The sequence below is a fragment of the Phalaenopsis equestris genome, unplaced genomic scaffold (assembly GCF_001263595.1).
Source record: "Phalaenopsis equestris unplaced genomic scaffold, ASM126359v1 Scaffold000002, whole genome shotgun sequence".
NCBI lineage: Eukaryota > Viridiplantae > Streptophyta > Magnoliopsida > Asparagales > Orchidaceae > Phalaenopsis > Phalaenopsis equestris.
In genome coordinates, this window is record NW_018164444.1 from 44,257,916 (window position 1) to 44,279,742 (window position 21,827).

General features: G+C 33.1%; 2 protein-coding genes across 3 annotated transcripts in view; one reads left to right on the forward strand and one right to left on the reverse strand.

Moving 5' to 3' along the window:
• The window catches only part of LOC110038908 (vesicle-associated membrane protein 727), an 18,673-nt gene extending 10,007 nt beyond the window's left edge, over positions 1–8,666 (forward strand). For both annotated transcript variants that reach the window (XM_020743834.1, XM_020743842.1), the window contains exons 5-6: positions 8,144–8,206; positions 8,361–8,666. In XM_020743834.1, the coding sequence (XP_020599493.1) occupies positions 8,144–8,206; positions 8,361–8,510 (213 nt within the window). In that variant the 3' untranslated portion in view covers positions 8,511–8,666. The remainder of the gene's footprint in view (positions 1–8,143; positions 8,207–8,360) is intronic.
• A 4,372-nt stretch (positions 8,667–13,038) lies between these two features.
• Positions 13,039–19,333, reverse strand: LOC110037792 (rho GTPase-activating protein 5-like). Its single transcript, XM_020742508.1, has 5 exons — positions 18,695–19,333; positions 16,090–16,210; positions 15,903–16,022; positions 14,317–14,547; positions 13,039–13,366 (listed from the first exon to the last, which is right to left on the reverse strand). The coding sequence occupies exons 1-5, from the start codon at positions 19,024–19,026 to the stop codon at positions 13,043–13,045; spliced, it is 1,128 nt and encodes a 375-aa protein (XP_020598167.1). The 5' UTR covers positions 19,027–19,333; the 3' UTR covers positions 13,039–13,042.
• Between the last annotated feature and the right edge of the window lie 2,494 nt (positions 19,334–21,827).

A 21,827-nucleotide genomic window follows, 5' to 3' on the forward strand; every position in this document is an offset into this window, starting at 1 on the left:
TACTAGACCTCACAAAAATTGAGGTCAACACAAGCCAAAAGGCAGTTACTGCCAACATATTTGAAAGAGAAAATACAATAATACGACACATGAAAATTTGAAATAACAACATACACGACACAAACAATCAAAATATGGTGGATTTTGGGGTGGTGGAGATGATCGGCGAGGCTTTGGTCATTCGGAGAGGTAGCAACAGGTGGGGGGAGGGCTTGAAGGTGTGGTGACAGCAGAGGTGTGTGGTTAACCAAGAGGGGGACGTGCATAGCTGCAGGACCGACAAGTGTGATTGCTGTCCTAGATTGGGGCAGCAAGAAAGAAGGCATTGGACAATGAGGAAGTGGTTGAGATATGCGGTTATGGCTGCGGCAACAAGGGAGGGGGTGAAGGTGAGGAGTTGCACAAAGGCAACAAGCTGGAAATAGAGAAACAGATGGTTAGAACTGCAGGTGAACATCAAATAGGCACAGTTCCGGGTGGCGGTAGAGGGGATGCCGGCGGCAGCTGTGGGGGATGCAAGGGATTGCAGGATAGTAAGAGCATGGCTGTCCGGGGCAGCGCCTGCGAGAACAGATGGCTAAATTTGGAAAGGCTGTAGTGATGACTGCAACGACGGCTGCAGCAATGGACAGCGACCGAGAGCGATGTGGAGAGGATGTGGAAGGGCATATGGAAGATAATTACCACCGCAGGAGGGAGATACAGTCAGAGCACCACCCAAAAGCCTCAAATATAGCTCTCAAATGGAGAAAACGATGCCGACGACTCTCATAACAAAATCACCTAAAAAAACTAACCCTAGACTCCTACGAAAGCAAATATATAATAATAGGATAACTAGGGGTGGCCCAGGAGGACTGATCGACTCCTCAGAAGAAAGAAAACATGGATAAGTTTGGTTAAGGCAAGTTGTGGGAGTCGCTCGATCGCGGACATTCCTGCATCCTCCCTTTTACGTCCACATCAAGGTGTACTTTGGCCATTCTTCAATTCTAGCATTTGCCTTAGATTTAGATAAAGAGTGTGGGTTAGTATCTGTTGTTTTCCTACAGGATTGAAATAATCAAGAGTTCTGACCAGACTTATTTGATGTATCATTTAGGAGATAGATTTGTTGGATGCTTGTTAAAAGATTCATTGATAGAGTTTCAAATACAACAACAATAACAACAAGCCTTTGTCCTACTAAGTGGGTTTGGCTACATCAATCCTTTTTGCTCCACAGTGTCCAATTGAGTGTCATATTTTCTTTAATTATGATAAACTAAGATTATTGCACTAGTCTTTTTAGGTCTACCTCTACCTTTCTTAACACAAGTCAAATTTAAAATATCTACTCTCCTAAAAATGTCTTCAGATGGTCCACGTTTAACGTGACCAAACCATCTAAGGTGAATCTTTCTGGTCTTGTTTGGAATATAAATGAATAGAAACTGTAATTTTATTAATATTATTACTTAGATGATAAATAATTTTTTATTTATTTAATTCGAATATTACGCGAAGGCATCAAAAGTTAAAATGATAGTTGATTTATAGTACAAAGTTGCTTCTCTGAAGTGAAAGCATGCATGTCCTGGAGTAAACATGGCCTTGTCTTTCTATAAGAATAACTAGCGGTATTTGGTGCCAATACCATTCAAACGCTTAGAGGTGCCTTGGATTCTATTTGTTATTTTTATTAATCATATCAGGCTATAAAACTTTTAAAAGAGGGTTAATATATTGGATTAACCAATTAGGATAAGAAACATGATTGCCAATTTGGGTAACTGCTATGTTTTTTAGCAGACAACATGGCCTTAAAAAAAATTTATATATATTAATGGCTATGACTGTTTTTTATTGCATTTTTCATGAGTTAAGTAGCATAGAGGAATGAATGAATCTGTATCCATTAACTTATGATTTTTCTATTTGTGTGTATGATTGTGGGGTTTTATCTTCTTTGCGATTCATGTGGTGTTTGGGTATAATTTGCATTTTGCTCCATGATCATGACCTACTCATACTCATGGTTAGGACATTGTAGAGGTGCAGACTGAAGAAAAGAGAAAAGCTTTTCTTTTCCTTTTTTTTCCCCTAAAAAAGGCATGGATTTCCATTGTATTTGATCAATATCTTTTAGGACATTTTTGCGCTACTTTTAAGTATTAAATTCATTATCGTAGTACAATCTCAACTATTTGGGGTTGGCAGCATCTTTACTCTTCACCATTCTTATTGAGTGTAGCATATGATGTTACCTTGGTCTAGATGTCGACCTTCCAAATTATGCAATTTGTTCCCATCTTACCAACTTAAAAAGAAGGTATGTTGTAATACCCAAACCACCTTATTTTCTTCCTTGTTAATTTCAATAATTGTTTATCATATTTATAGTATAATCATTTCAGGTTTTTCCTGTATTTTATCACAACTTATCTTCAGAACCTCATTTTTTTTTCTAACCTAAGTGTTGTTGATTTAATTGGACCATGCAACATGGCCTTTCATATAGTTGATATAATTTAAATATATGTGATATTATGTTATCACATAATGCTCTTTTGGCATATTTTTATTTTATCACTTAATTTTATCTTATATCATTCTTTGGTATACAATAATTACGTATTATATACCTATCATGCTTGGGCATTATTTGATCCTCAGTAATATTGTAGATTAGTAAAAGTTTCACATTTGAATGGCATGGACTCATTCATCATTCTTCTACTACTCCTAAAACCATTATCCTACAAACGTTTCCCCCATTTTTTATCTTTTCATTTTCTACTTTTATGACTATTACTTGCAAAAGGTTCCCCCCCATTCCTTGACTCTTAATTTTCCCTCATAAATAATTTAAATTTGTATTATATCCTATAAAATTGCATATAGCAAACTCTCATAAGTTGATTATTTTTCATAATCATTATGCAAATTTTGATTTAATTGTGATCCTTCATATAATTTTTCTTTGACCAAGTATTCTTTGCTAACTCTACAAATATTGATGTGGCTGGTTTTGCACTTTCATTTATAATTGTAATAATTTAACATGGCTTTTTCACATTCTTGCCACAAACTTAGTTCTCGTGGTAGTCAAACATTTTTTTTTTCTGAGATCAATAAAATTTATGCTTAGATTCTATTTTTTTTTTCCATTAATTATCTTAGCACAAACTTAATTCCACAATAAATATCTTTTGCATAAAATCAAAATAATTCTTTGATTGAAGTGACATATTTAGCCTTTACTACATTACTCTCTCCTAAGTTATTATTTATGAATGATAACGTCAATTTCTCTTTTTATGATGACCGTCATCATTATTAGCCTTATCTGAACTACTTGGTTTGGTTTCTAAATTTGTACTCATTGGTTATCATTATTAGCCTTATCTAAACTATTTGGTTTGGTTTCTAAATTTTTATTCATTGGTTATCCTTTTTGTGTGTTACATTAAGTGTTAAATCCATGTCAGGCAAATCTTTTACCGTGACTGTTGTACATATCTTTGTCTTTTACTCTTTAATGCTAATTTTTATTTGCATGACTTTTTAATGCATTTTCTGTCTTTTATTGTACATGCACGAACCTACCAAATATATTCTCTATTATCTTATCGTCATAGATGTTCCTCCAACCGTTGTACTCATTCCTCAATTTGACATTTCTTCACACATTTATCTCAACAATCTTATTTTTATCATGCTCAATTTGGTCATTAATTTTTTTTTTAAAATCATGCAACGGACAGTTCGCCTAATTATAGTTTAATAAAATATACTCTTAAATTTTATTTATATTTTCTTATCACATAATTCTTTTGGGGCAAATTTCCAATTTGACCAACCAATTTTAACTTTAGAAGTTAAATTCTCATTTATATTGCTATTAATGTATATTATATCCATAATATATTTGACATATCATGAATGGGTATTACTTTATCTTTTAATAATATTGCAGATAATTGTATATATCACACCCACTAAAATTATATGTTTTATATCTGTTTTTGATCTACTTTCTTTAAGCACCATCTTCTAAAAATATTATTCATGGTCGAACTTCTTATTTATTATTTATTATGTAAACAGTCTAACCGATTTGTACTATGTCATCCATGAAAATATTCACCAAGGCTTTTCAGAAATACCCTTTTAAGAATTTTTATATTTGATACAGAAATATGAAATTAATATTAATTTTTAATGTTATCCTTTTATGCTTGGGAATTCTTTTGTGACTCCACAACTATTTTTAACTCTAGTCAATGCCCTATCACACATCCTTTTAATAATTTTAACAATTATTTGACACATTTTTTTTCTTTTTATGGATCAATTCAATTCTCGTAGTACTTTTTGTGTTGTCTTATGAAGGACCATAAAAAATATGGTGTCATTTTCCTAATCCTAACTTTCCGATTAATCATCTTGGCACAAAAAATAAATACTTTTTAATGGCTATTCCAGAAAATCCAATTTGATTCATTGAGATTGATGTAATATTTTTATGTTCACATCATGTTATTCTCTTGTAACTTCATTATATGAATTATTAGTACGAGTCTCTTATGGTTATCATATTCCTGAATATCTCCTTTTGTTCTTAATATTCATACAAAAATGTTTCTTTTAAAACATTATAATAAAGCATTTGTCTAATAATTTTCTAAATTAACTTTTTCATTGCTTTGGAATGTCTCCTTTAAAAGGACTATTACCATATCATTTTCAACACACCTATTTTGATTAATATTTATTCTTTTCTACGATAATCAAGAGATTGAATGGCATTCCCTTATATCAGACGACCATTTCTGGTTAAACTTGGGTTTTGATAGGTATGTTCGGGTTGGCACAAATTGATCTAAAAGGTCTTCAAAATCTGAGGTCGGCTTAAGTTAGGCTAGATCATATGGATTTTTTTCTCTCTTTTATCTAGCCTACACTTTGTGATCTGGGCAGGTTGCATTTGGTCAATTTAAAGTTTAGAACGGGAATGTTTTGGACCAAAAGGTTTTAATGCATATATATAGTGTCATTTTTGGCTAATCTTAGTACATATAAGCAATTTTTTGTAAGTCCCGATAGAATTGTTTTCTACTAATCTGCAAATAAATTTTTCGCCTTAAATATTTTTTTTTAAGGCTTCATACTTATGGTTGATTTAATTTTCAGCTTACTTGAAACCTCTTTAGAAATTTTATAATATAGTTGATTTGAATGATATGACAATTTTCAAAAATAGCATTTCATAGATTCATTAAGAAGAAGTATTCATAATCTTTATTGGAAAGTAAAAAAGATGAATAATATCAAAATTCATTACTTGTGAGTCAAAAAAAAAATGATAGGAACATGATAAATGCGATGTAATATATACTATAATTTTATCATGCATTCATTATAGGAAAATAGGTTGGCATTGTTTATTAGATGGATGTTGGAATCTAGAATTAACGCGAAGAATGAAGAGGGGTTGGCAAACATAACATGATTAAAATTGTTCAACCTTATTGAAGTGAAGCTGATGAGTTCAAATAATTTAGCTACCAGAGGAAGAATCATTTTTCTAATCCAAGATACAAAGCAAGGGTTATGGTGGTGAGTATGATGGGATGGTACGGTAATTGTTGGTGAAAGAATACGTTTTTAGCATCTCCTTTGTTAGCTTTATCCCAAATGATTTGGGGTCAATTTTTTGAATCTTGGGTTTTCATTAATTCATTATGAGGTGTTAAACATATTATTTGCAAATGCTTTTGAACAACTTTTGTTCTTATTAGTCTAGGCCCGCATCATTTTCTTTATTTTATATCAATAAATTTATTTGCCTGTCAGCTGATTGTATTTTCTCCGTTTTTTTAATTCCATTTTCAATGTCTTAAATAAATATTTCTCAAACAATTCCTCTAATACAATCCTTATTTAATTCCTATTTAGTTTGGCCGCATCCATTTTAACATTCTCATTTCTGGCTACACACGATTTTAATGTCAATGACTTCTTTTATGTCTTACACTCAGATTCATACAACATTGTCATTTCAATTTTATGAAAATTTCCTTTAAACATCATGATATTCCTCTATCACATCTTACTCTTTTGGCATTTCTCTATTTGAACTATTCATTTTAATTCTATAAGTTATATTCTTATCTATATCCCTGTTCTTTAATATAATCGATCTTTACATATTTAAATCTACCACACTTATGTTTAATTTTATTATAAAATAATGTTGATTGATATTTATTAACAACACACTAGAACTGCATATCATATACTTTGTCTTTATTTCACTAATTCTAAGCTTTCATAAATTTTTTTTATTATTCTAATTTTTGGTTTACTTCAATGAATTCCTTGTCAATTAAACTGTATCATATGTAAAAAGCAAGTATCAAAACTTCTCTCTTTTTTTCTCTTTTATCAGTATAGAAATATATTGGCTCAATATCGATTCTTGATGCAATCATATTATAATTGAAAACTTCTTAGTCACTTTAGAACTACTAACACTAGTTAGTCTTCCATCAAATGAAGATTCATTTTGCCTAAATGTTCATCAATTCAAATATAGTGATATTCTATCTTATGCTATGTCAAGATCAATGAGAACTATAAGATAATTTTTTTTTTCTCTACTGTACTTTTTAATTTGTTGCACAAATTCCTTCCATAGTAGATTTTAGCATGAAATCAAATTGATTCTCCGAAACTAAGATAATTCTTATAACCCCATGTGCAATTACTCTCTCTCATAATTTCATTACATAATTCATAAGTTTGGTTTGTTTATAGCTTGCAAAGATATAAATTTCTCATTCAAAAGTTTGATTCTTTTATTGTGAGTGTAATTGTAAACCTCTATTTTGTTCTTAAATATTTGTGCTAAAAAATTTTGTCTCTAATTGTTTGAATTCTTGTTTGGTGCCAAAGTTCCTTTGCACAATTTGATAGTGGAACCAGGAGCTCAGCACCTATAAATCTTCAATATGTGTTATATCTTTCACATAAAGCTTCATTTTTATGCATCAGCCAACTCAATTTTTTTTATAATTAGTTCTCTCATTGTATTATTTCTAGATCTTTCCGAAATAATTTTTGTAACTCTTATTTAAAAAAATTCTCAAAACAATTCTCTCTTTTTTGTTGTATTCATTTTTAACTAAGGCCGTATTATTTTTTGCATTTCTTATTTCTAATTTTTAATCAAACTCTCTAGAGCTTTTATCTTCTAGCTTTTCTATATTTTCTTCTCATTTCTCAGTATTATATTACATAAATTATTAAAAGCTGAAGCTTTTGCTATGTTCATTATATATTTTTTTGTCATTTACATACATCAACCTAATTCCAATCTGTTTGCATATCTAACAACTAAACTTTACTTTTTACATTTATACTGCCCAAAATTTTCATATCACATCAAAAATACTACTATTTTAACTTTTAAAAAGTGAAATACCTGTTCATGCATAGGCAGGATAGCATATATATATATATTAATTGAAGTTTAGGTGTTAGATATGTAAATACATATCAATTGAGTGGTATTTATGCTAATCTTTTTATATTTTCTTAAAGATTTCTAGATTTTTTTGTAATCATTATATGCTTTAGTAGTATATGCTTTATATGCATTTGATGTTTCCTAATAATTGCTGATCAGTAAATTCGACCTGGGAGCAAAACGTGCATAGGGTAAATTTTACTCTTAATCCTCTGAATCCGTTCAAATTATCTTTTTCTTCTTCTTTTTTTCTGTTTCCTTCACTTTCCTACTTTGCCTTTGAAAATTGCAAATTTTAAATGAGCCAGCGGAATAATTAGTTATATACATTGGTAGAATAAGGGGTTGGCCGGGGGAGGCGCTTGCCACTTCTAGTTTTTTATTAAATTATTTAATATCATTTAAATACTTAATAATGATTTAATATTAATTATATTTTTAATTTTTTAATGAGTTAAACTTAAATACTCGACATCCCTTAATTTTTAATATCCCCATTTCTCTCCTTAAATTTTGATTCTGCTTCTGGCTATAAATAGAAGTTCTTCTAGCAAAATGTGTTGAGAATTTTAGAAATAAGTTTGCCATCCACTTCTTAGATTAAAATTTTCTCATTCTTGCACTTCGTAGGTTCTCGATCGCGGGGAGAAGATTGAACTTCTGGTTGATAAGACTGAAAGCTTACAGTTTCAGGTACTGTTTATGGTGCATATCTGAATTATCTTCGTACTAACTTTAAACAGCCAAAGATTTAGTCTTCAGAAACACAAAAACATGAGCAAAGGTTTTTTTTTTTTTTTTCGTCTTCCAATCACTTTTTATCTCTCATTAACCATCCTCGTCGCAGGCCGATAGCTTCCAGAGGCAGGGAAGGCAGCTTCGGCGAAAAATGTGGCTTCAGAACCTTAGACTCAAGCTGATTGTAGCAGGTGTTCTCATTTTTGTCTTACTTCTTGTTTGGTTGATTGCCTGCGGAGGGTTCAAATGCACTAATTAATTGAGAGAACAGCTTATGGCTCTAGCAGTTTCCTTTTTACGTCATCCTTCAATTCTGTAAAAAATTGAAATTGTCTTCTTGGGGGCATTCAACTGAAAACAAAAATGCTTACAATATTAAGTATATTATGTACAGCTGCTTATTTGAACTGAAATGGATTTTCAGATTTATTTGCTAATTTCTGTTTTAATTATTCCCATTCTTTTGCTAAATCATACGTACATACCACCCAATTGCTAGGTATTTATCTATATAACACCCGAACCTTCCTATTTACATTTATACTGCATCTTTTCATGCAAAGGTAAGGTGGCATGAATGTAAAAATTGAAGTTTAGGTGTTAGATATGTTAATATGTAGCAATTGAGTGGAATGAATCTTACCAAAATCCATCGAATGATGCTTTGAATATTTGTGTTGATGATTATGTTTTCAATATTTATAATCTTTCAAATGTCATACGGGTAAAATGTAAACTTAGTTAAACATCATATCAGTAATATTAATTTGGGAAGTTTACATACATAACACCCAATCCTTATTCATTTACTCATCCCACACTCAAAACTTTGATTTTTACATGATAAGCATCTTTTCCTTTGTATGAAAATGTGAAAATGGTGTATAGGTTAGGGTGCTTACAATGTAAAAATTAAAGTTTGGTTGTGAGATAAGTAAATGCATAAGAAATGGGTGCTATGTATGTAAAGTTTTTCATTAAAATTCAAGTGTTAGATGTTTAAGAACTAATAATTTGTTTGACGCGTGCTTTGTGAAGTGCAATTTATGGGTAAAACTGGTCAGTTTGTTGGCTTTTATTTTCTCATAAATTTGATAAATAACTAAATTATTATTAAAAGTTTATACATTTGATTTGATATTTTTTCCTTTTGTTTGTAGATGAGAATTAATAGTGATTGATATTACATGAGATTCATTTCTCTTATTTTGAGACGAATGTCTATTTTTTTATGCATCTATTATTTTATGTAATCTCTGGCTTTTTCAAGAAAAATAAATAAATAAAAGTATTTAACATGTTAAGAACAAATTTAAAAAAATAGCTTTCTTATATTAGTTTTATAATCACATATATTAGTAGATAATAATAGTCTACTCTTTCTAAATTTATTCGATCGTGTAATTTTAAATTCAACTCAATTTTATTTTATAAAGAGTAACAAACAAGCTTTAAGAGAGCTCAAGGGTTACTACGGGTTTGTTTGGGGCAGCTGCAATCTATTACTAAGCTGTTGATAAGCAGCTGATCCAGAAACCTGCTAATAAGCAGTTGATGATGATAAGTTGACTGATTTTTTGGTTTATGTTGTTGTAAAATAGCTGTTTTACTGCAGTTTCTAGACAAATAATCATTCTGCCCGTATGCAGTAATGTTCTTTGCAACAGAACTATCATCGCAATATATTTGATACTTGAGAATAAAAAGTCCACTTCAGAACAGTACATAGAAGAAGATATACACTTCACTTAACAGTAAGTATCATGATTATTAAAATAAAGAAAATGACTATTAAAATAATATTTAATAATAAGATAATATTAAATTTAAAATGGAGACTGCGTATGTTAGTAGTTAGGTCGTCCTTCGGGGATACTCTACTATCTTGGTCACTATCGGTGACTGATTATTCGAGTCTATCTGACCACCGGAAGAAGTCACGGTTCTCGGTGATTCTCCGCGAACATCTGTAGAACTGTTTTCCGTAGCTATTATGACACGATAATTAGCCACGAGAACCACACAAACACAGCACAACCACCTGCACCCCAACATAAATTAGAGCCACCACACAACCCAACTACCCCCACCCCAATCCACATCTTACTACCACCACCCCAAACCACCACCACCAAGCAATCACAACACACATCACAAGCCAAAGCCACCACACAACCCAACTATCCCCACCCCAATCCACAACTTACTACTACCACCCCAACCCACCACCACCACACAACCACAACACACATCACAAGCCAAAGCCACGACACAACCCAAGTACCCCCACCCCAATCCACAACCTACTACCACCACCCAAACCCATCAACACCACACAACCAGCACATAACACAAGTTAGAGCCACCACACAACCCAAATTCACCCACCCCAATCCACAACCTACTACCACCACTTTAACCCACCTTCACCACACAACCACACAACACACATCACAAGCCAGAGTTCATTCATTGTCCATGTATGTTTTTCAATTACATATTCCAACTAGCATGAATGGAAAATAAATGGACTCATCAAATTACAAAGTGTGATATTCACACTTACAACACCTTGGTATCATAAATATATGCATGAAATGTGTATATCATTTTTAAGAGGGCAATGATGGTTGTATGTTTGATATGATAACAAGGTTTTGAAAGGTGCACATGTTATGTGTTGCAGGGAATTGAGCCTTATAAAATTTTCCTCTGAAATGAAAGAATTAAATTGCATCAGTTCAAAATGAAACAAACTTTCATAGTTCTACTTCTTCTGTATAACTTATATGCACATTGAATGTACATAAAAAAGATATTGCCACATATTTAAAACATTGTCTCATGATGGGGTGTCATAATTTTTTTGCAAGCGTGGTTTCTTCAAACATTTGCAGGAAATAAAGATACTTTTTTCTCTAACATCAATTGAAAGAGGATGGTCATCTTAGCATGCTTTTCATTTATTCCAACTAGCATGAATGGACAATGAATGAACTCATGAAATTACAAAGTGTGATATTCACACTTACAACACTTTGGTATCACAAATATATGCATGAAAGGTGTTCATCACTTTTAAGAGGGCAATGATGGTGGTATGTTTGATATTATAACAATGTTTTGAAAGGTATGCATGTTATATGCTGCAGGGAATTGAGCCTTATAAAATTTACCCCTGAAATAAAAGAGTTAAATTGCCTCAGTTCGAAATGAAACCACCATTCACAGTTCTACTTCTTTTGTATAACTATTTATATGGTAGATTGATTAGTGAATGTACAATAGAAAACTTTTGCCACATATTTAAAACCTCGTCTCATGAAGAGGTGTAATTATTTTTAAATATTTTTTCTTCAAACATCTGCAAGTAATAAAGTACTATTTTCTCTAACCTCAATTGATAGAGAAAAACTATCTTGCATGTTTCTCATTTACATATTCCAACTAGCATGAATTGACAACGAATTCCAACTAGCATGAATTACACTTACAACACCTTAGTATGACAAAACTATGCATGAAACCATTACGACCAACTTGGCAATCCACCAAGCAAATCCACACAGCTGAAACCCATCAAGCAAATCCACTAAAAAAACAGAAGCAAACAACCAATGCTGCAAACAGAGCAATCCACCAAAAGAAGATAATGGATAGAGGATACCGGAAGAAGCAAACAGTACGAAAACCCTCGTCACAGGTGTCGGGGAACGAAAAGAAAGAAGAGGAGAACTAGCGACCAACTGCGGGACGACAATGAGCGGGGCACAGGAGAATAACCGATCAAATGCGGGATGAGGACGAGCAGTGAATAGGAGAAAACACGAGGGGAGTGGGTTAGGGCAAAAGAGGTAAGGGGCGCCCGAGTAAAAATATCGCGAAAAAACATGGGCCAAGGGCCGAACAGGTGGCTCGCTTTTTCGTTAAAACGCAGAAGCCGCGATGCGGTGCCGCCGCCGCCCCAAACGACGTAGGCCTGCGTTTCCGCGCCATGCCGCACTTCTGCTGCCACGCCAAACGGATCCTACATTTCCCATTCTAAGGTTTACAGTCATATCCCTAACAATCACGATAGGCAATAGCTCAGCCATTCAAAACTTCAGGAGCATGCGAGAGCTTGAACTTCCCCCATAAACAAGGCTAACGTGATATTATTGATAATTACATAGACAGCACATTGCAATTCATCAAATTAACATTTATGTAATTTTTGGAACCATCAGATCGATGCCTTCACGCATTTTTATAAAAGTACATTTTTTCAAATAGAAAACACAAACCAACTTTGGAGCAAGTCAGCAAATCAAAAACAAAAACAAATGAGCGCTAATTCACTAATTTAAGGCAGCAGAAATGTCAACATGTTTTATCCCACAATAAGAAACATTTTTGAACCCATAATCCCAACCATGAACGATGCTTAAGAAAGTAAATCCAACCCCTGATAACATCAAAACATTATGTTAAAGCAAAAAAAAAATCAATCTTTTCTCTCTCTGATAACATAATGCAGAAACCTCAAACTGATATGAGAAGCCATTGTTGGCTCATGCAAGAAAGATTGAAACACTTATCTCCATACTTCAACGCGTTCTGCCTCTCGCTCAGCCCTGGAGTTTATATTGTTCATGATGCTCGTGCCCTTCATCTTCTCAACCACAACCGCCGCCTGATCCGCCGATTGCCCCTTTGCTCTTCTTCTTCCTCTCTTTGCATTCAAATTACTCAACTTCCCTGATCTTCTCCAATATTTAGGGTTTCCTGGAGTGGCTTCCTGCTCTCTGTTTGCTAAGCCATCCGAGCCCAGAGGAACACCATGGAGGTCTTGTGAAACCAAAGCGTTGCATGAGGTTTCAAAAGTTTGAACTGCTGAACCAAAGATATTTCTTGTGGCAGAAACAGTGTTTCAGCCACTTCTGATTCCATTCCCCTTCCATCATCCACGCTGAGCTTCACAGTTGGTTTGTCTTCATCATCGTCGGGCCTTGGAGAGGCTACCGTCGCGTAATCGGACATGGCTTCCTCTCGTTCCTTAACAGTTCTAAGAATGAGCATCTTGAGAAAATTCATAACATGCACAACATGCATTATGGCAGTCCGGGGATCGGCGATCTGCAAGGTTAAAGATGAATTATATGTGATGCATCGGATCGAACAAATGGGTAAGTCGACTACGAATGTCTGGAGATAGTGTTATTCAATGATGCATAAAAACGTCTAATTAAAGAGTAGTGTAGTATAAATGTTGTGTCGGACACAGACACAACTTTGGCACGTCGAACACAAGAAATAAGTATACTATTTAAAAAAAAAATATGTGTCAGACACGTATGTCCTGCATTAAGAAATAAAAAAATTTTAAAATGATTTTTAACGGCTAAATTTTAAGATTAAAATTTTAAAGAAATTACTCTATTTTTATTCAAAAGTTAAACTTATTTTTATGTAATATAACAGAATGGTTCTTTTTTTTATACCACATACTAAATAATATCTATGAATCTCTTAACTTTTAGAAGTCAATGTTTTCATGTAGGATAATGCTTCTTTTTTTTATATCATATACTAAATAATATCTATGAATCTCTTAACTTTTGAAAGTTAATGCTAATAAATTTCATATTATCACTTTTTTATTGTTCATTAAATTCTGTTTATTTAATTTTCCTCTATTTTTTTATAATTTATATTAGGAAGATTTAGATACATAACACTCTATTCTTATATATTTACATGTCTAAAACCTAAACTTCAATCTATATATATATATATATATATATGCCACCTTATGCATGAAAAATTGTGTATTTCACTTTTTCAAAGTTTAAATAGTGATATTTTTAATTTTATGTGAAAGATATGGGTACTAGAAATGTAAAATATAAAATTTAGATATGTAAATGCATAAGCATTGGGTGTTATGTATGTAAATCTCTATTTATATTATAATGCATGCACAACGCATAACCATGTCTGCTGCATATCTGTCTTATATTTTTAAATATAGAAGTACATGTATTTGTGTAGTCTTCGTATCCATATCCATGCATCATAGATATTACCTGAGTCATGTTGGGTGCAAACACCACAGCAACATTGCGTGCATTCATCTTGTTCCGCTGCTTCTCATGTACAACATCGGCCATCAAATTGATTGCCCAATCTAGGAGAGCGGCCTGTGTCGGCGGGAGAAGTTTCATAAGGCGAGCACAGTCTTCTTCTGATTGGCACTGCATTAAGACCTCAGGTTCGAGATAATCGAGCACTCCGGATGGAAGTTCTCTGAACCAGGCCTATAGAAGTAAAAGAGAATAGAAAAAGAGTTGAATCCTTTATCTGAATAAAAGATAACAAAAGCTAGGCATATAAAAGCTATGAAAAATTAGCTTATAGAAGCAACACGAATATGGCCTATAGAATCATCCTCCTAGCCTTATTTGAATTATTTGGGTCAGCTTTATGAATCTTTAGCCTCCATACATCCCTGCTTACAGTTGCATTAAGTGTTAAACCTACTTTGCGCATTATCTTTTTGAATATTTTATCTAATTCTCCCTCAATTTATCTATTTTCTTTATAATCCTCCAACATCAGTGTTAACATTCTGCTTTAACGATGCATCTATGGATGATAACATGCAATCTTTACAACAACAACAACCACAAAAACAACAACAAACTTTTATCCCACTAAGTGAGGTCAACTACATGAATACTTTTCTCCATTGTGTCATATTGAGTGTCATATATTCATTTAATTCTAATAAATAAAGATCATTTTGTATAAAACTTGCCCAAGTTTTTTTTAGGTCCATCTCTACCTTTCTTAACATAAATAAAATCTAAAACATATACTCTCCTAAAAAAGTCATTAGATGGTCGATGTTTAATATTACCAAACCATCTAATGCAACTCTTTCTAATCTTGTTTGTCACTAGAGCTACTTCAACACTTTCACAGATATATTCGTTTCGCATTTTGTCTCTAAGTGTAAAGCCACTCATCCACTAGAGCATTCTCATCGAGCATTCTCACTAGAGCATTCTCATCTCAACAATACTTTACTTAATTTTATGCTTCTCTTTTACAGGCCAACATTGTGCGCCATAAAGCATTGCAGGTCTTACCACCATTTATAAAAATTTCCTTCAAGCCCAAGCGATAATTTTTTATCGTACAATAGGCCCGCTGCATTCCTTCACTTCAACCATCTAACTTGAATTCTACTAATTCATTCCCATCAATATCACCATCACTTTGAAAAATAGACCCAAGATATCTAAAATGTTTACTCTTTTTAATGACTTGATCCCCAATTGTTATAACCCATTCATTGTAACTTGCAATAATGATAATGCTTAATTTATCCTTCCTAGTGCAACACATTCATTTTAATATTTTCATAGCTATCACCGCTCAATTTATGTATATTTAACATCTTAGCCCAACACTCAAATTCATACAACATAATTGACTTGTATACACAAGAAAAGTAATTAAGGTCATATGTTCCACATAGGCAAAAACACCTTCATAATGAATCCCCATTAAATGAGAAAGGCTTATAACACATTTGAAAAGTTTTAAATCTCATATTTTATTCAGATATAGAGAACAGAGATTGAGCAACACTGGATGATGTGGTTACCTTGATTAAGCCTGCAAGGCAGTGCACATCAATGCCATCCTGGATAATTCCATTATTTAGCTGGTCTCTAACAAGCTCCTCTTGACTATTCTCCGCTGCAATTCTGAATATTCCTTCTACCTGCAAATTGATGAAATTTGTAAATATTTGAATTCAACTATATGGCTTGGTTTAATGTGAATAATACCCGAAGCCCGCCTTGTTGATAAAGGCGCCTTTGCATGAGCAAGAGTATTGTTGGGACACTATTGCCTCTGTGATCCAACGAGCATTGCATAGACTCTGCTGAAACTCCAAACACATTTGCACTACAAAAATGAAGGAAAGGAACTCAATTGATAATCAAATAAAACAATGATTTTTCAGCAATACAAACGTTGTAATTCAATATGCAAAGATATGTCCTCAGTAGTAGAACAAGGAGGTGGCTGGGGAAGGCACTCGCCACCTCTAAATTTTTACTAAACTCTTTGATAACATAAAATAGACTGAAAAATTTGTCCCTTAAACTTAAATACTTAATAATAATTTACTTTTAAATGTATTTTAAGTTTAATAATAATAATATTTATACCAGTTTTAAATTTTTTTAAGGAGATGAAAGTTTTGAACTTATATACTCGCTATACCTTAAATTTTGATTTTGTATCAACTAGAGCACAATTTAAATTTTGCATCAGGCTTCGGAGAAGAATATGATAAATAAGAGTGATGATTACAATGCAAAATCAAAGCCGATTGGGAGGGAAGATTCTCAAAATATAAATATATTTAGTTTAGAAAACAGAATGGTAGCAAGTTCAAATACTGATAAGAAGTAGTATCCAACATTAAATTAAGCGATTTGGCTTGAATATGTTTCACCTCCTGATTTATTTGATCGAATTTCTTTTATGTAAGAAAGAGTCAGGGAGATTCATATTGTTAAAAAATAGACAAATCCTATGCAAAAACAAAGAGGCAAAAAATAGAAATCAAGGAAAAGAAGATCATCCCACAAAAACACACAAGCGTTTTATGTAAATTCACCAAATTTGTGCTATGTTCTGTTGCAACTATTGTAGATATCACTAAGGTTGATTATAGAGAATTGCAACTTTAAATTATTATATATACATATAGGGCAGCCAAATGAATATAATAAAATTCTCTAAACGCCTATATAAAATAACCATAAATATTTGATGCATTTTAAGGGCACTGCCCCCAAACCATCAAAGAAAACGTTCCCCTCCCTCCTTTCAATCTCTACGGTAATCTTAACGTAAAAGTCAACCCTCAACTAATGCTTGTGTAGCATATTTTCTTCGTAGAGGAAAAAAAAAATTATTCTCCACAACATAACAAATATAGGGCTGACAATTACTACATATTAACCCCTTTAAAGTCAAGTAGGATGAAAGAAAAGAAAATACAACATCATCAAACAATAAGAGAGAAATTATGGGGTTGTTTGGTAGCATCTTTTAATAGGATATATCATAGGATTTAGTAACTCCAACCAAATGTAAAAATGCACGAGTTCCGTGGATTTATGAATTTTCGGATTTAGGCCCAAATTTTGCCTTATATTCTATCATATCCAGATTTACTAAATCCATGGGTAGGCTAGATTTAACGGATTAACGAATTACAAACTTACTAAATCCTACTAAAGCTAAATCATACTTATAGCCAAACACCCCCACAAGATTACAACAACATGCTCTTCATGATAAAATCTTGCCCCGCAAGCCAAGGACTAATTTGATTACTTGAAGTTAAAATACAAATTCTAAAAATAACAAAATTTACTAGATCGATCATTTATAAAGATGTAGCTGAAAATTAACTTTAGTTTTTGAACTCCACATATCCCTTAAAAACCCTCAAATATAAGGATTCAAGTTCCAAACCAAAAAAAGACAAAAAAAAAATCTAAAAGAAACTTGATATTTACAAATAACCAAATAAACCCCATCAGAAAAAGAAAGCCCTCACCATTCTTTATAGCAACACAAGCAAATAATCTAAGCATGATTCACTCACATATGCATAAACTAAAGAGCCCGAAAGGTTAGATACATCACAGTCCACCTAATATACCCTCAGAAAAACTAAAACATAAACATACAACTTCCTGTAAAAGGTGTATTTCACTGTTTAAAAGCTAAAACGGAGGTATTGATATGAAAGATTTGGGCGATATAAATGCAAAAGGTAAAATTAAGGTGTTAGATATGCAAATATGTATAGGAATTAAGTTGCATGCATGCAAAAAAAAAGCATTTGATATCATAACTGCTTATACCTTGTATGTTAATGTTGATGTTCAATTAATTAAACCAGGACTCCAAACAATCACCAAAATTTCAAAGTGAAACACTCAAATGTTTCTTATTAGCTCTAAATCCACAACTCTATATATTGTTGAGTTGGAATCATAAAAATGTCACAAAATATGGTTCAAACTTCTAATAACACCACTCACATTGCTTGATAAACATGATTCCATACAAAAGAACAAAAGAAAAAAACAAATACTACAAATGCTAGAAATCATAAGAAGACCTGAATGATAAAAAATCCCTAGCTATGCTTCTCTTTCACCAAATCTGATACCTTTACAAACCAAGCAAAACAACAGACTCAACAATGCAAGATACATAAACAAGAAAAAAAAAACGTTAAAATGAAAATTTCTAGGCTCCCAGATCTGCAAAACTTGTCCACAAAAGTTTCTAAAAGAGTACCACAAACATGAAATCTGTAAATTTAATAAAAGAACAAGAGATTTTACGAAGAAACAAAACCTAGCGCTCGGCGCTCGTTGGGGCACCTCTGGTTCAAACTCAACCGGCAATCCAAGAAATCCATGAAAGCGATCGAAAGTAACATGAGCGACATGGCGCACATCAGTTGGGTATCCAATCTCCATCGAAGAAACACCAACTTCTTTCAAGGACATGCAACTAACCAGGTATTTCCTCAAAACCGCGAGTAAAATAGCCAAAAAGGAGAGCTCTTCCTCTTCTTCCTCCTCGAAAACCCCATGGGAACTCATGGGGCTTAAAAGGGCTGGCTCGCCTCTGGACCCATCGATGTTTGTGGGGTTTCGAAGAAGCGGAGGAAGCACGGCTGCCATAGCTGGCAGTGGAGAACTATTATGAGAAGAGAGAGGGAGGAGTGTAGCGGAAAATATCAGGAAAGATGGGATTTTTATGATGGGGTTTTGAGTTGGCTGTGGGGGAATTTGGAAGATTGAGTTGGCTTGAAGGGTTTGTGTTGGTGGGGCGAGGGAATCATGGAACTTCTCCTCCCTGTTTTCCCCTGCCTGCCAAACAAGAAAAAAAGGACGCAAGGAGATTTGAGATGACGATCATCTAAAAGTGGCAATTTTTATAAAAATAGTCGATTTTTCGACCATTCAAACCACGAGGAGCAATGCATAATAGATAAATGGTAGTTGCTTAAGAACGTAAAATTTCCTTCTCTTTGTCAATGAACTAAAAAAAAGGAGGAATAATATTTTCTATAATCAAATAACAAAGTACATGCTAACAAAATTATATGGCAATTTAATGACTCTACTGAAGCTCACACCCTCCATTATTTCTCTATAAATAGAGGAGGGGAGGGACATGCATTTAGTCAATTCTTATTATACATCTTTTCTTCGCTTGCTATAAAAATCGAGCATCTCAAAGGAAGAAGTCTTTATTCTCAAAGGTGAAATTTTGACAGGATTGTTTGTGATGTGAAAAAAGAGAAGTAATTCTGAAAGAAAGAAGACAAAGACTAATCTTGCTACAAAAAAGATCATGGGTTCCCGGGAGAGGGTTCCTTCTCTAACTCGTGTTGCTGATCTCCAATCCCATTTGGAGTTTCGTTGGTAAATGGTAAAGGAGTCCATGCCATCAAAAGAAAATTTAGTTTTAGATCCTGCTTCAAACGAGTTGGTCTGATTATTCTTGTTCAACTTGAGCCAGTATTAGAGGATATAAGAAAATTAAGTTCATAAAGTTAAATTTGGTAAGGAATCTAATGACTTTAAATTGGTTTTATAGTTTAATTCACATTTGGTGAACTCATAAGTGAAGATTGCATTATTGACCATAATTTTTGAATTGGTAAGTGAACAGATTGAACTTGAATATTTGAGGCATTTTACTACTTGAGGGTGTTCTTCTTCAATTGATGTAAAGCCCAAACAACCTATCCCTAATGAAGTCACTCTTTGTTTGACTAAAGAGGATACTCCTGGAACCTTGAGCAAGAACCCTCATGTTATAATAGGTCGTCTCTGACTGTGACCTCCATATTTCACAAGCTACTGTAGATGCCAAGGATGTGAGGAGAATTGAAGAGTTACTCTCATGAACGAGAATTCTTTTAAATACATATGAAGCAAATCTCTTATAATAATTGTTCGCATAGAAGGGGGTGAAAAGACCAAGTTGAGGAATGTCTACGTGGAGTTGAAGAGAGACATGTTCAATATAAATGATAGGCTCCTGACATTTTAATGATATTTGAAGTCCACTTATTTTGACCAATTGATGGCCGCCAACGAGTTCATATTAATGTGTCTAATATAGACCGTCAATTTTTTGTTGAGACCACTTCAGAAATGTGATGTTGTCTTACTATTAGATACACCACTAATCATATGAGCAATACAATTTTTAGGTTATATAAATATTTAAATTTAGCTTTAAATATGAATTTATCCTTAAGCCTTTTTTTCACACAAGAAAGCTTTATTAAACATATGCAAAATTTCTTTTCTAGCATATTATAAATTATTTGAAAGTTTAGCATGATTATGAAGTTAGATTTGCATGAACGTTTATTTATGTATATTATATCTTTTCAAACCAATTAATACTTAATTGATTTTAATAAAATCTCATAGAGTTTGTCATACTTTAATTTCTAATTTACCTCTTGAGATGGATTATCAACTATAATTAAAGACATGTTTGCTTCCTCTTAACTAGATTATTTTATTGATGCTTCCTTGCTATTTGAAGCTACCCATGTCACTTGTAGTGGTTGGTAGGGTTGTTAACGAGACAATTTCGAATTAAGCAAGGGCTCAGCTCGATTCAAAATCAGATCTAGTGGATTGAAGTCGAATCGAGATCGACTAGTGGCTCGTTATGTTCAATTTCAAGCCAACTAGACTCAAAATTGAATCGAGTTCGATCCGGCTCGAAATCAGAATGAGTTGACTCAAATTTGAGTTATTTGAATTTGTTCCAGCTTGAAATCAGCTCGAAATCTTAACAACATGGCTCAGATCCATTCCAGCTCTAAATCGACTCATGACTCGTTATATTAAATTTTATTTATCATTATAAATAATTTTTATAAATTAAAAATACATCGAACTGATTTTGAGCGAGCGAGCGAGCCAACTAGTATATGGCTCAATATCATCTCAAAAAAATTCAATTTAAAATTTTGACTCATAGCTCAGCTCATATATTCCTATCTGAACTCCATACGAGAATTTCGGGTGATAACAACCTTCGAGCTAAATTCCCGGCCCTAATAGTTGGGCTTATTATATCTAAAGCACATTGTCATTTCTTTCATTTCACCTACATAATTAATTTATAATTTATTTTGAATTTGTGAGCAAGATTTTTACCATTATTTTTTTATTAAATTAATCTATTTAAAACAATTGTGGCAAGAATGTGATTGTTCATCTCATTTTTTAACATGGTGCAATTATTCATCTAAAGGGGGTCTCATTTGTAAAAGTTGTGATAAAATAACTTGTACGGATAGACATAGGGCAGCCGAGTCTGAGCGAGCCCAGGCCCGACTCGTGTTCGGCTCGCTCGAATCTGGCTCGTGTTTGAAATCGGCTTGTGTTCGGAATGACTCATGAACAGTGGGGTTGGGGTCGGCCCGGATTTCGTTTTCATGTTTGGG

What these genes read in the sequence shown, in the direction of transcription:
- LOC110037792 (XM_020742508.1), bottom strand. Translation starts at nt 19,026, where the DNA reads ATGGCAGCCGTGCTTCCTCCGCTTCTTCGAAACCCCACAAACATCGAT. An exon ending in ATCAACAAGGCGGGCTTCGG is followed by an intron (nt 16,023 to 16,089) that starts GTATTATTCACA and finishes ATCAATTTGCAG; the next exon opens with GTAGAAGGAATATTCAGAAT. An exon ending in GCCTTGCAGGCTTAATCAAG is followed by an intron (nt 14,548 to 15,902) that starts GTAACCACATCA and finishes TTACTTCTATAG; the next exon opens with GCCTGGTTCAGAGAACTTCC.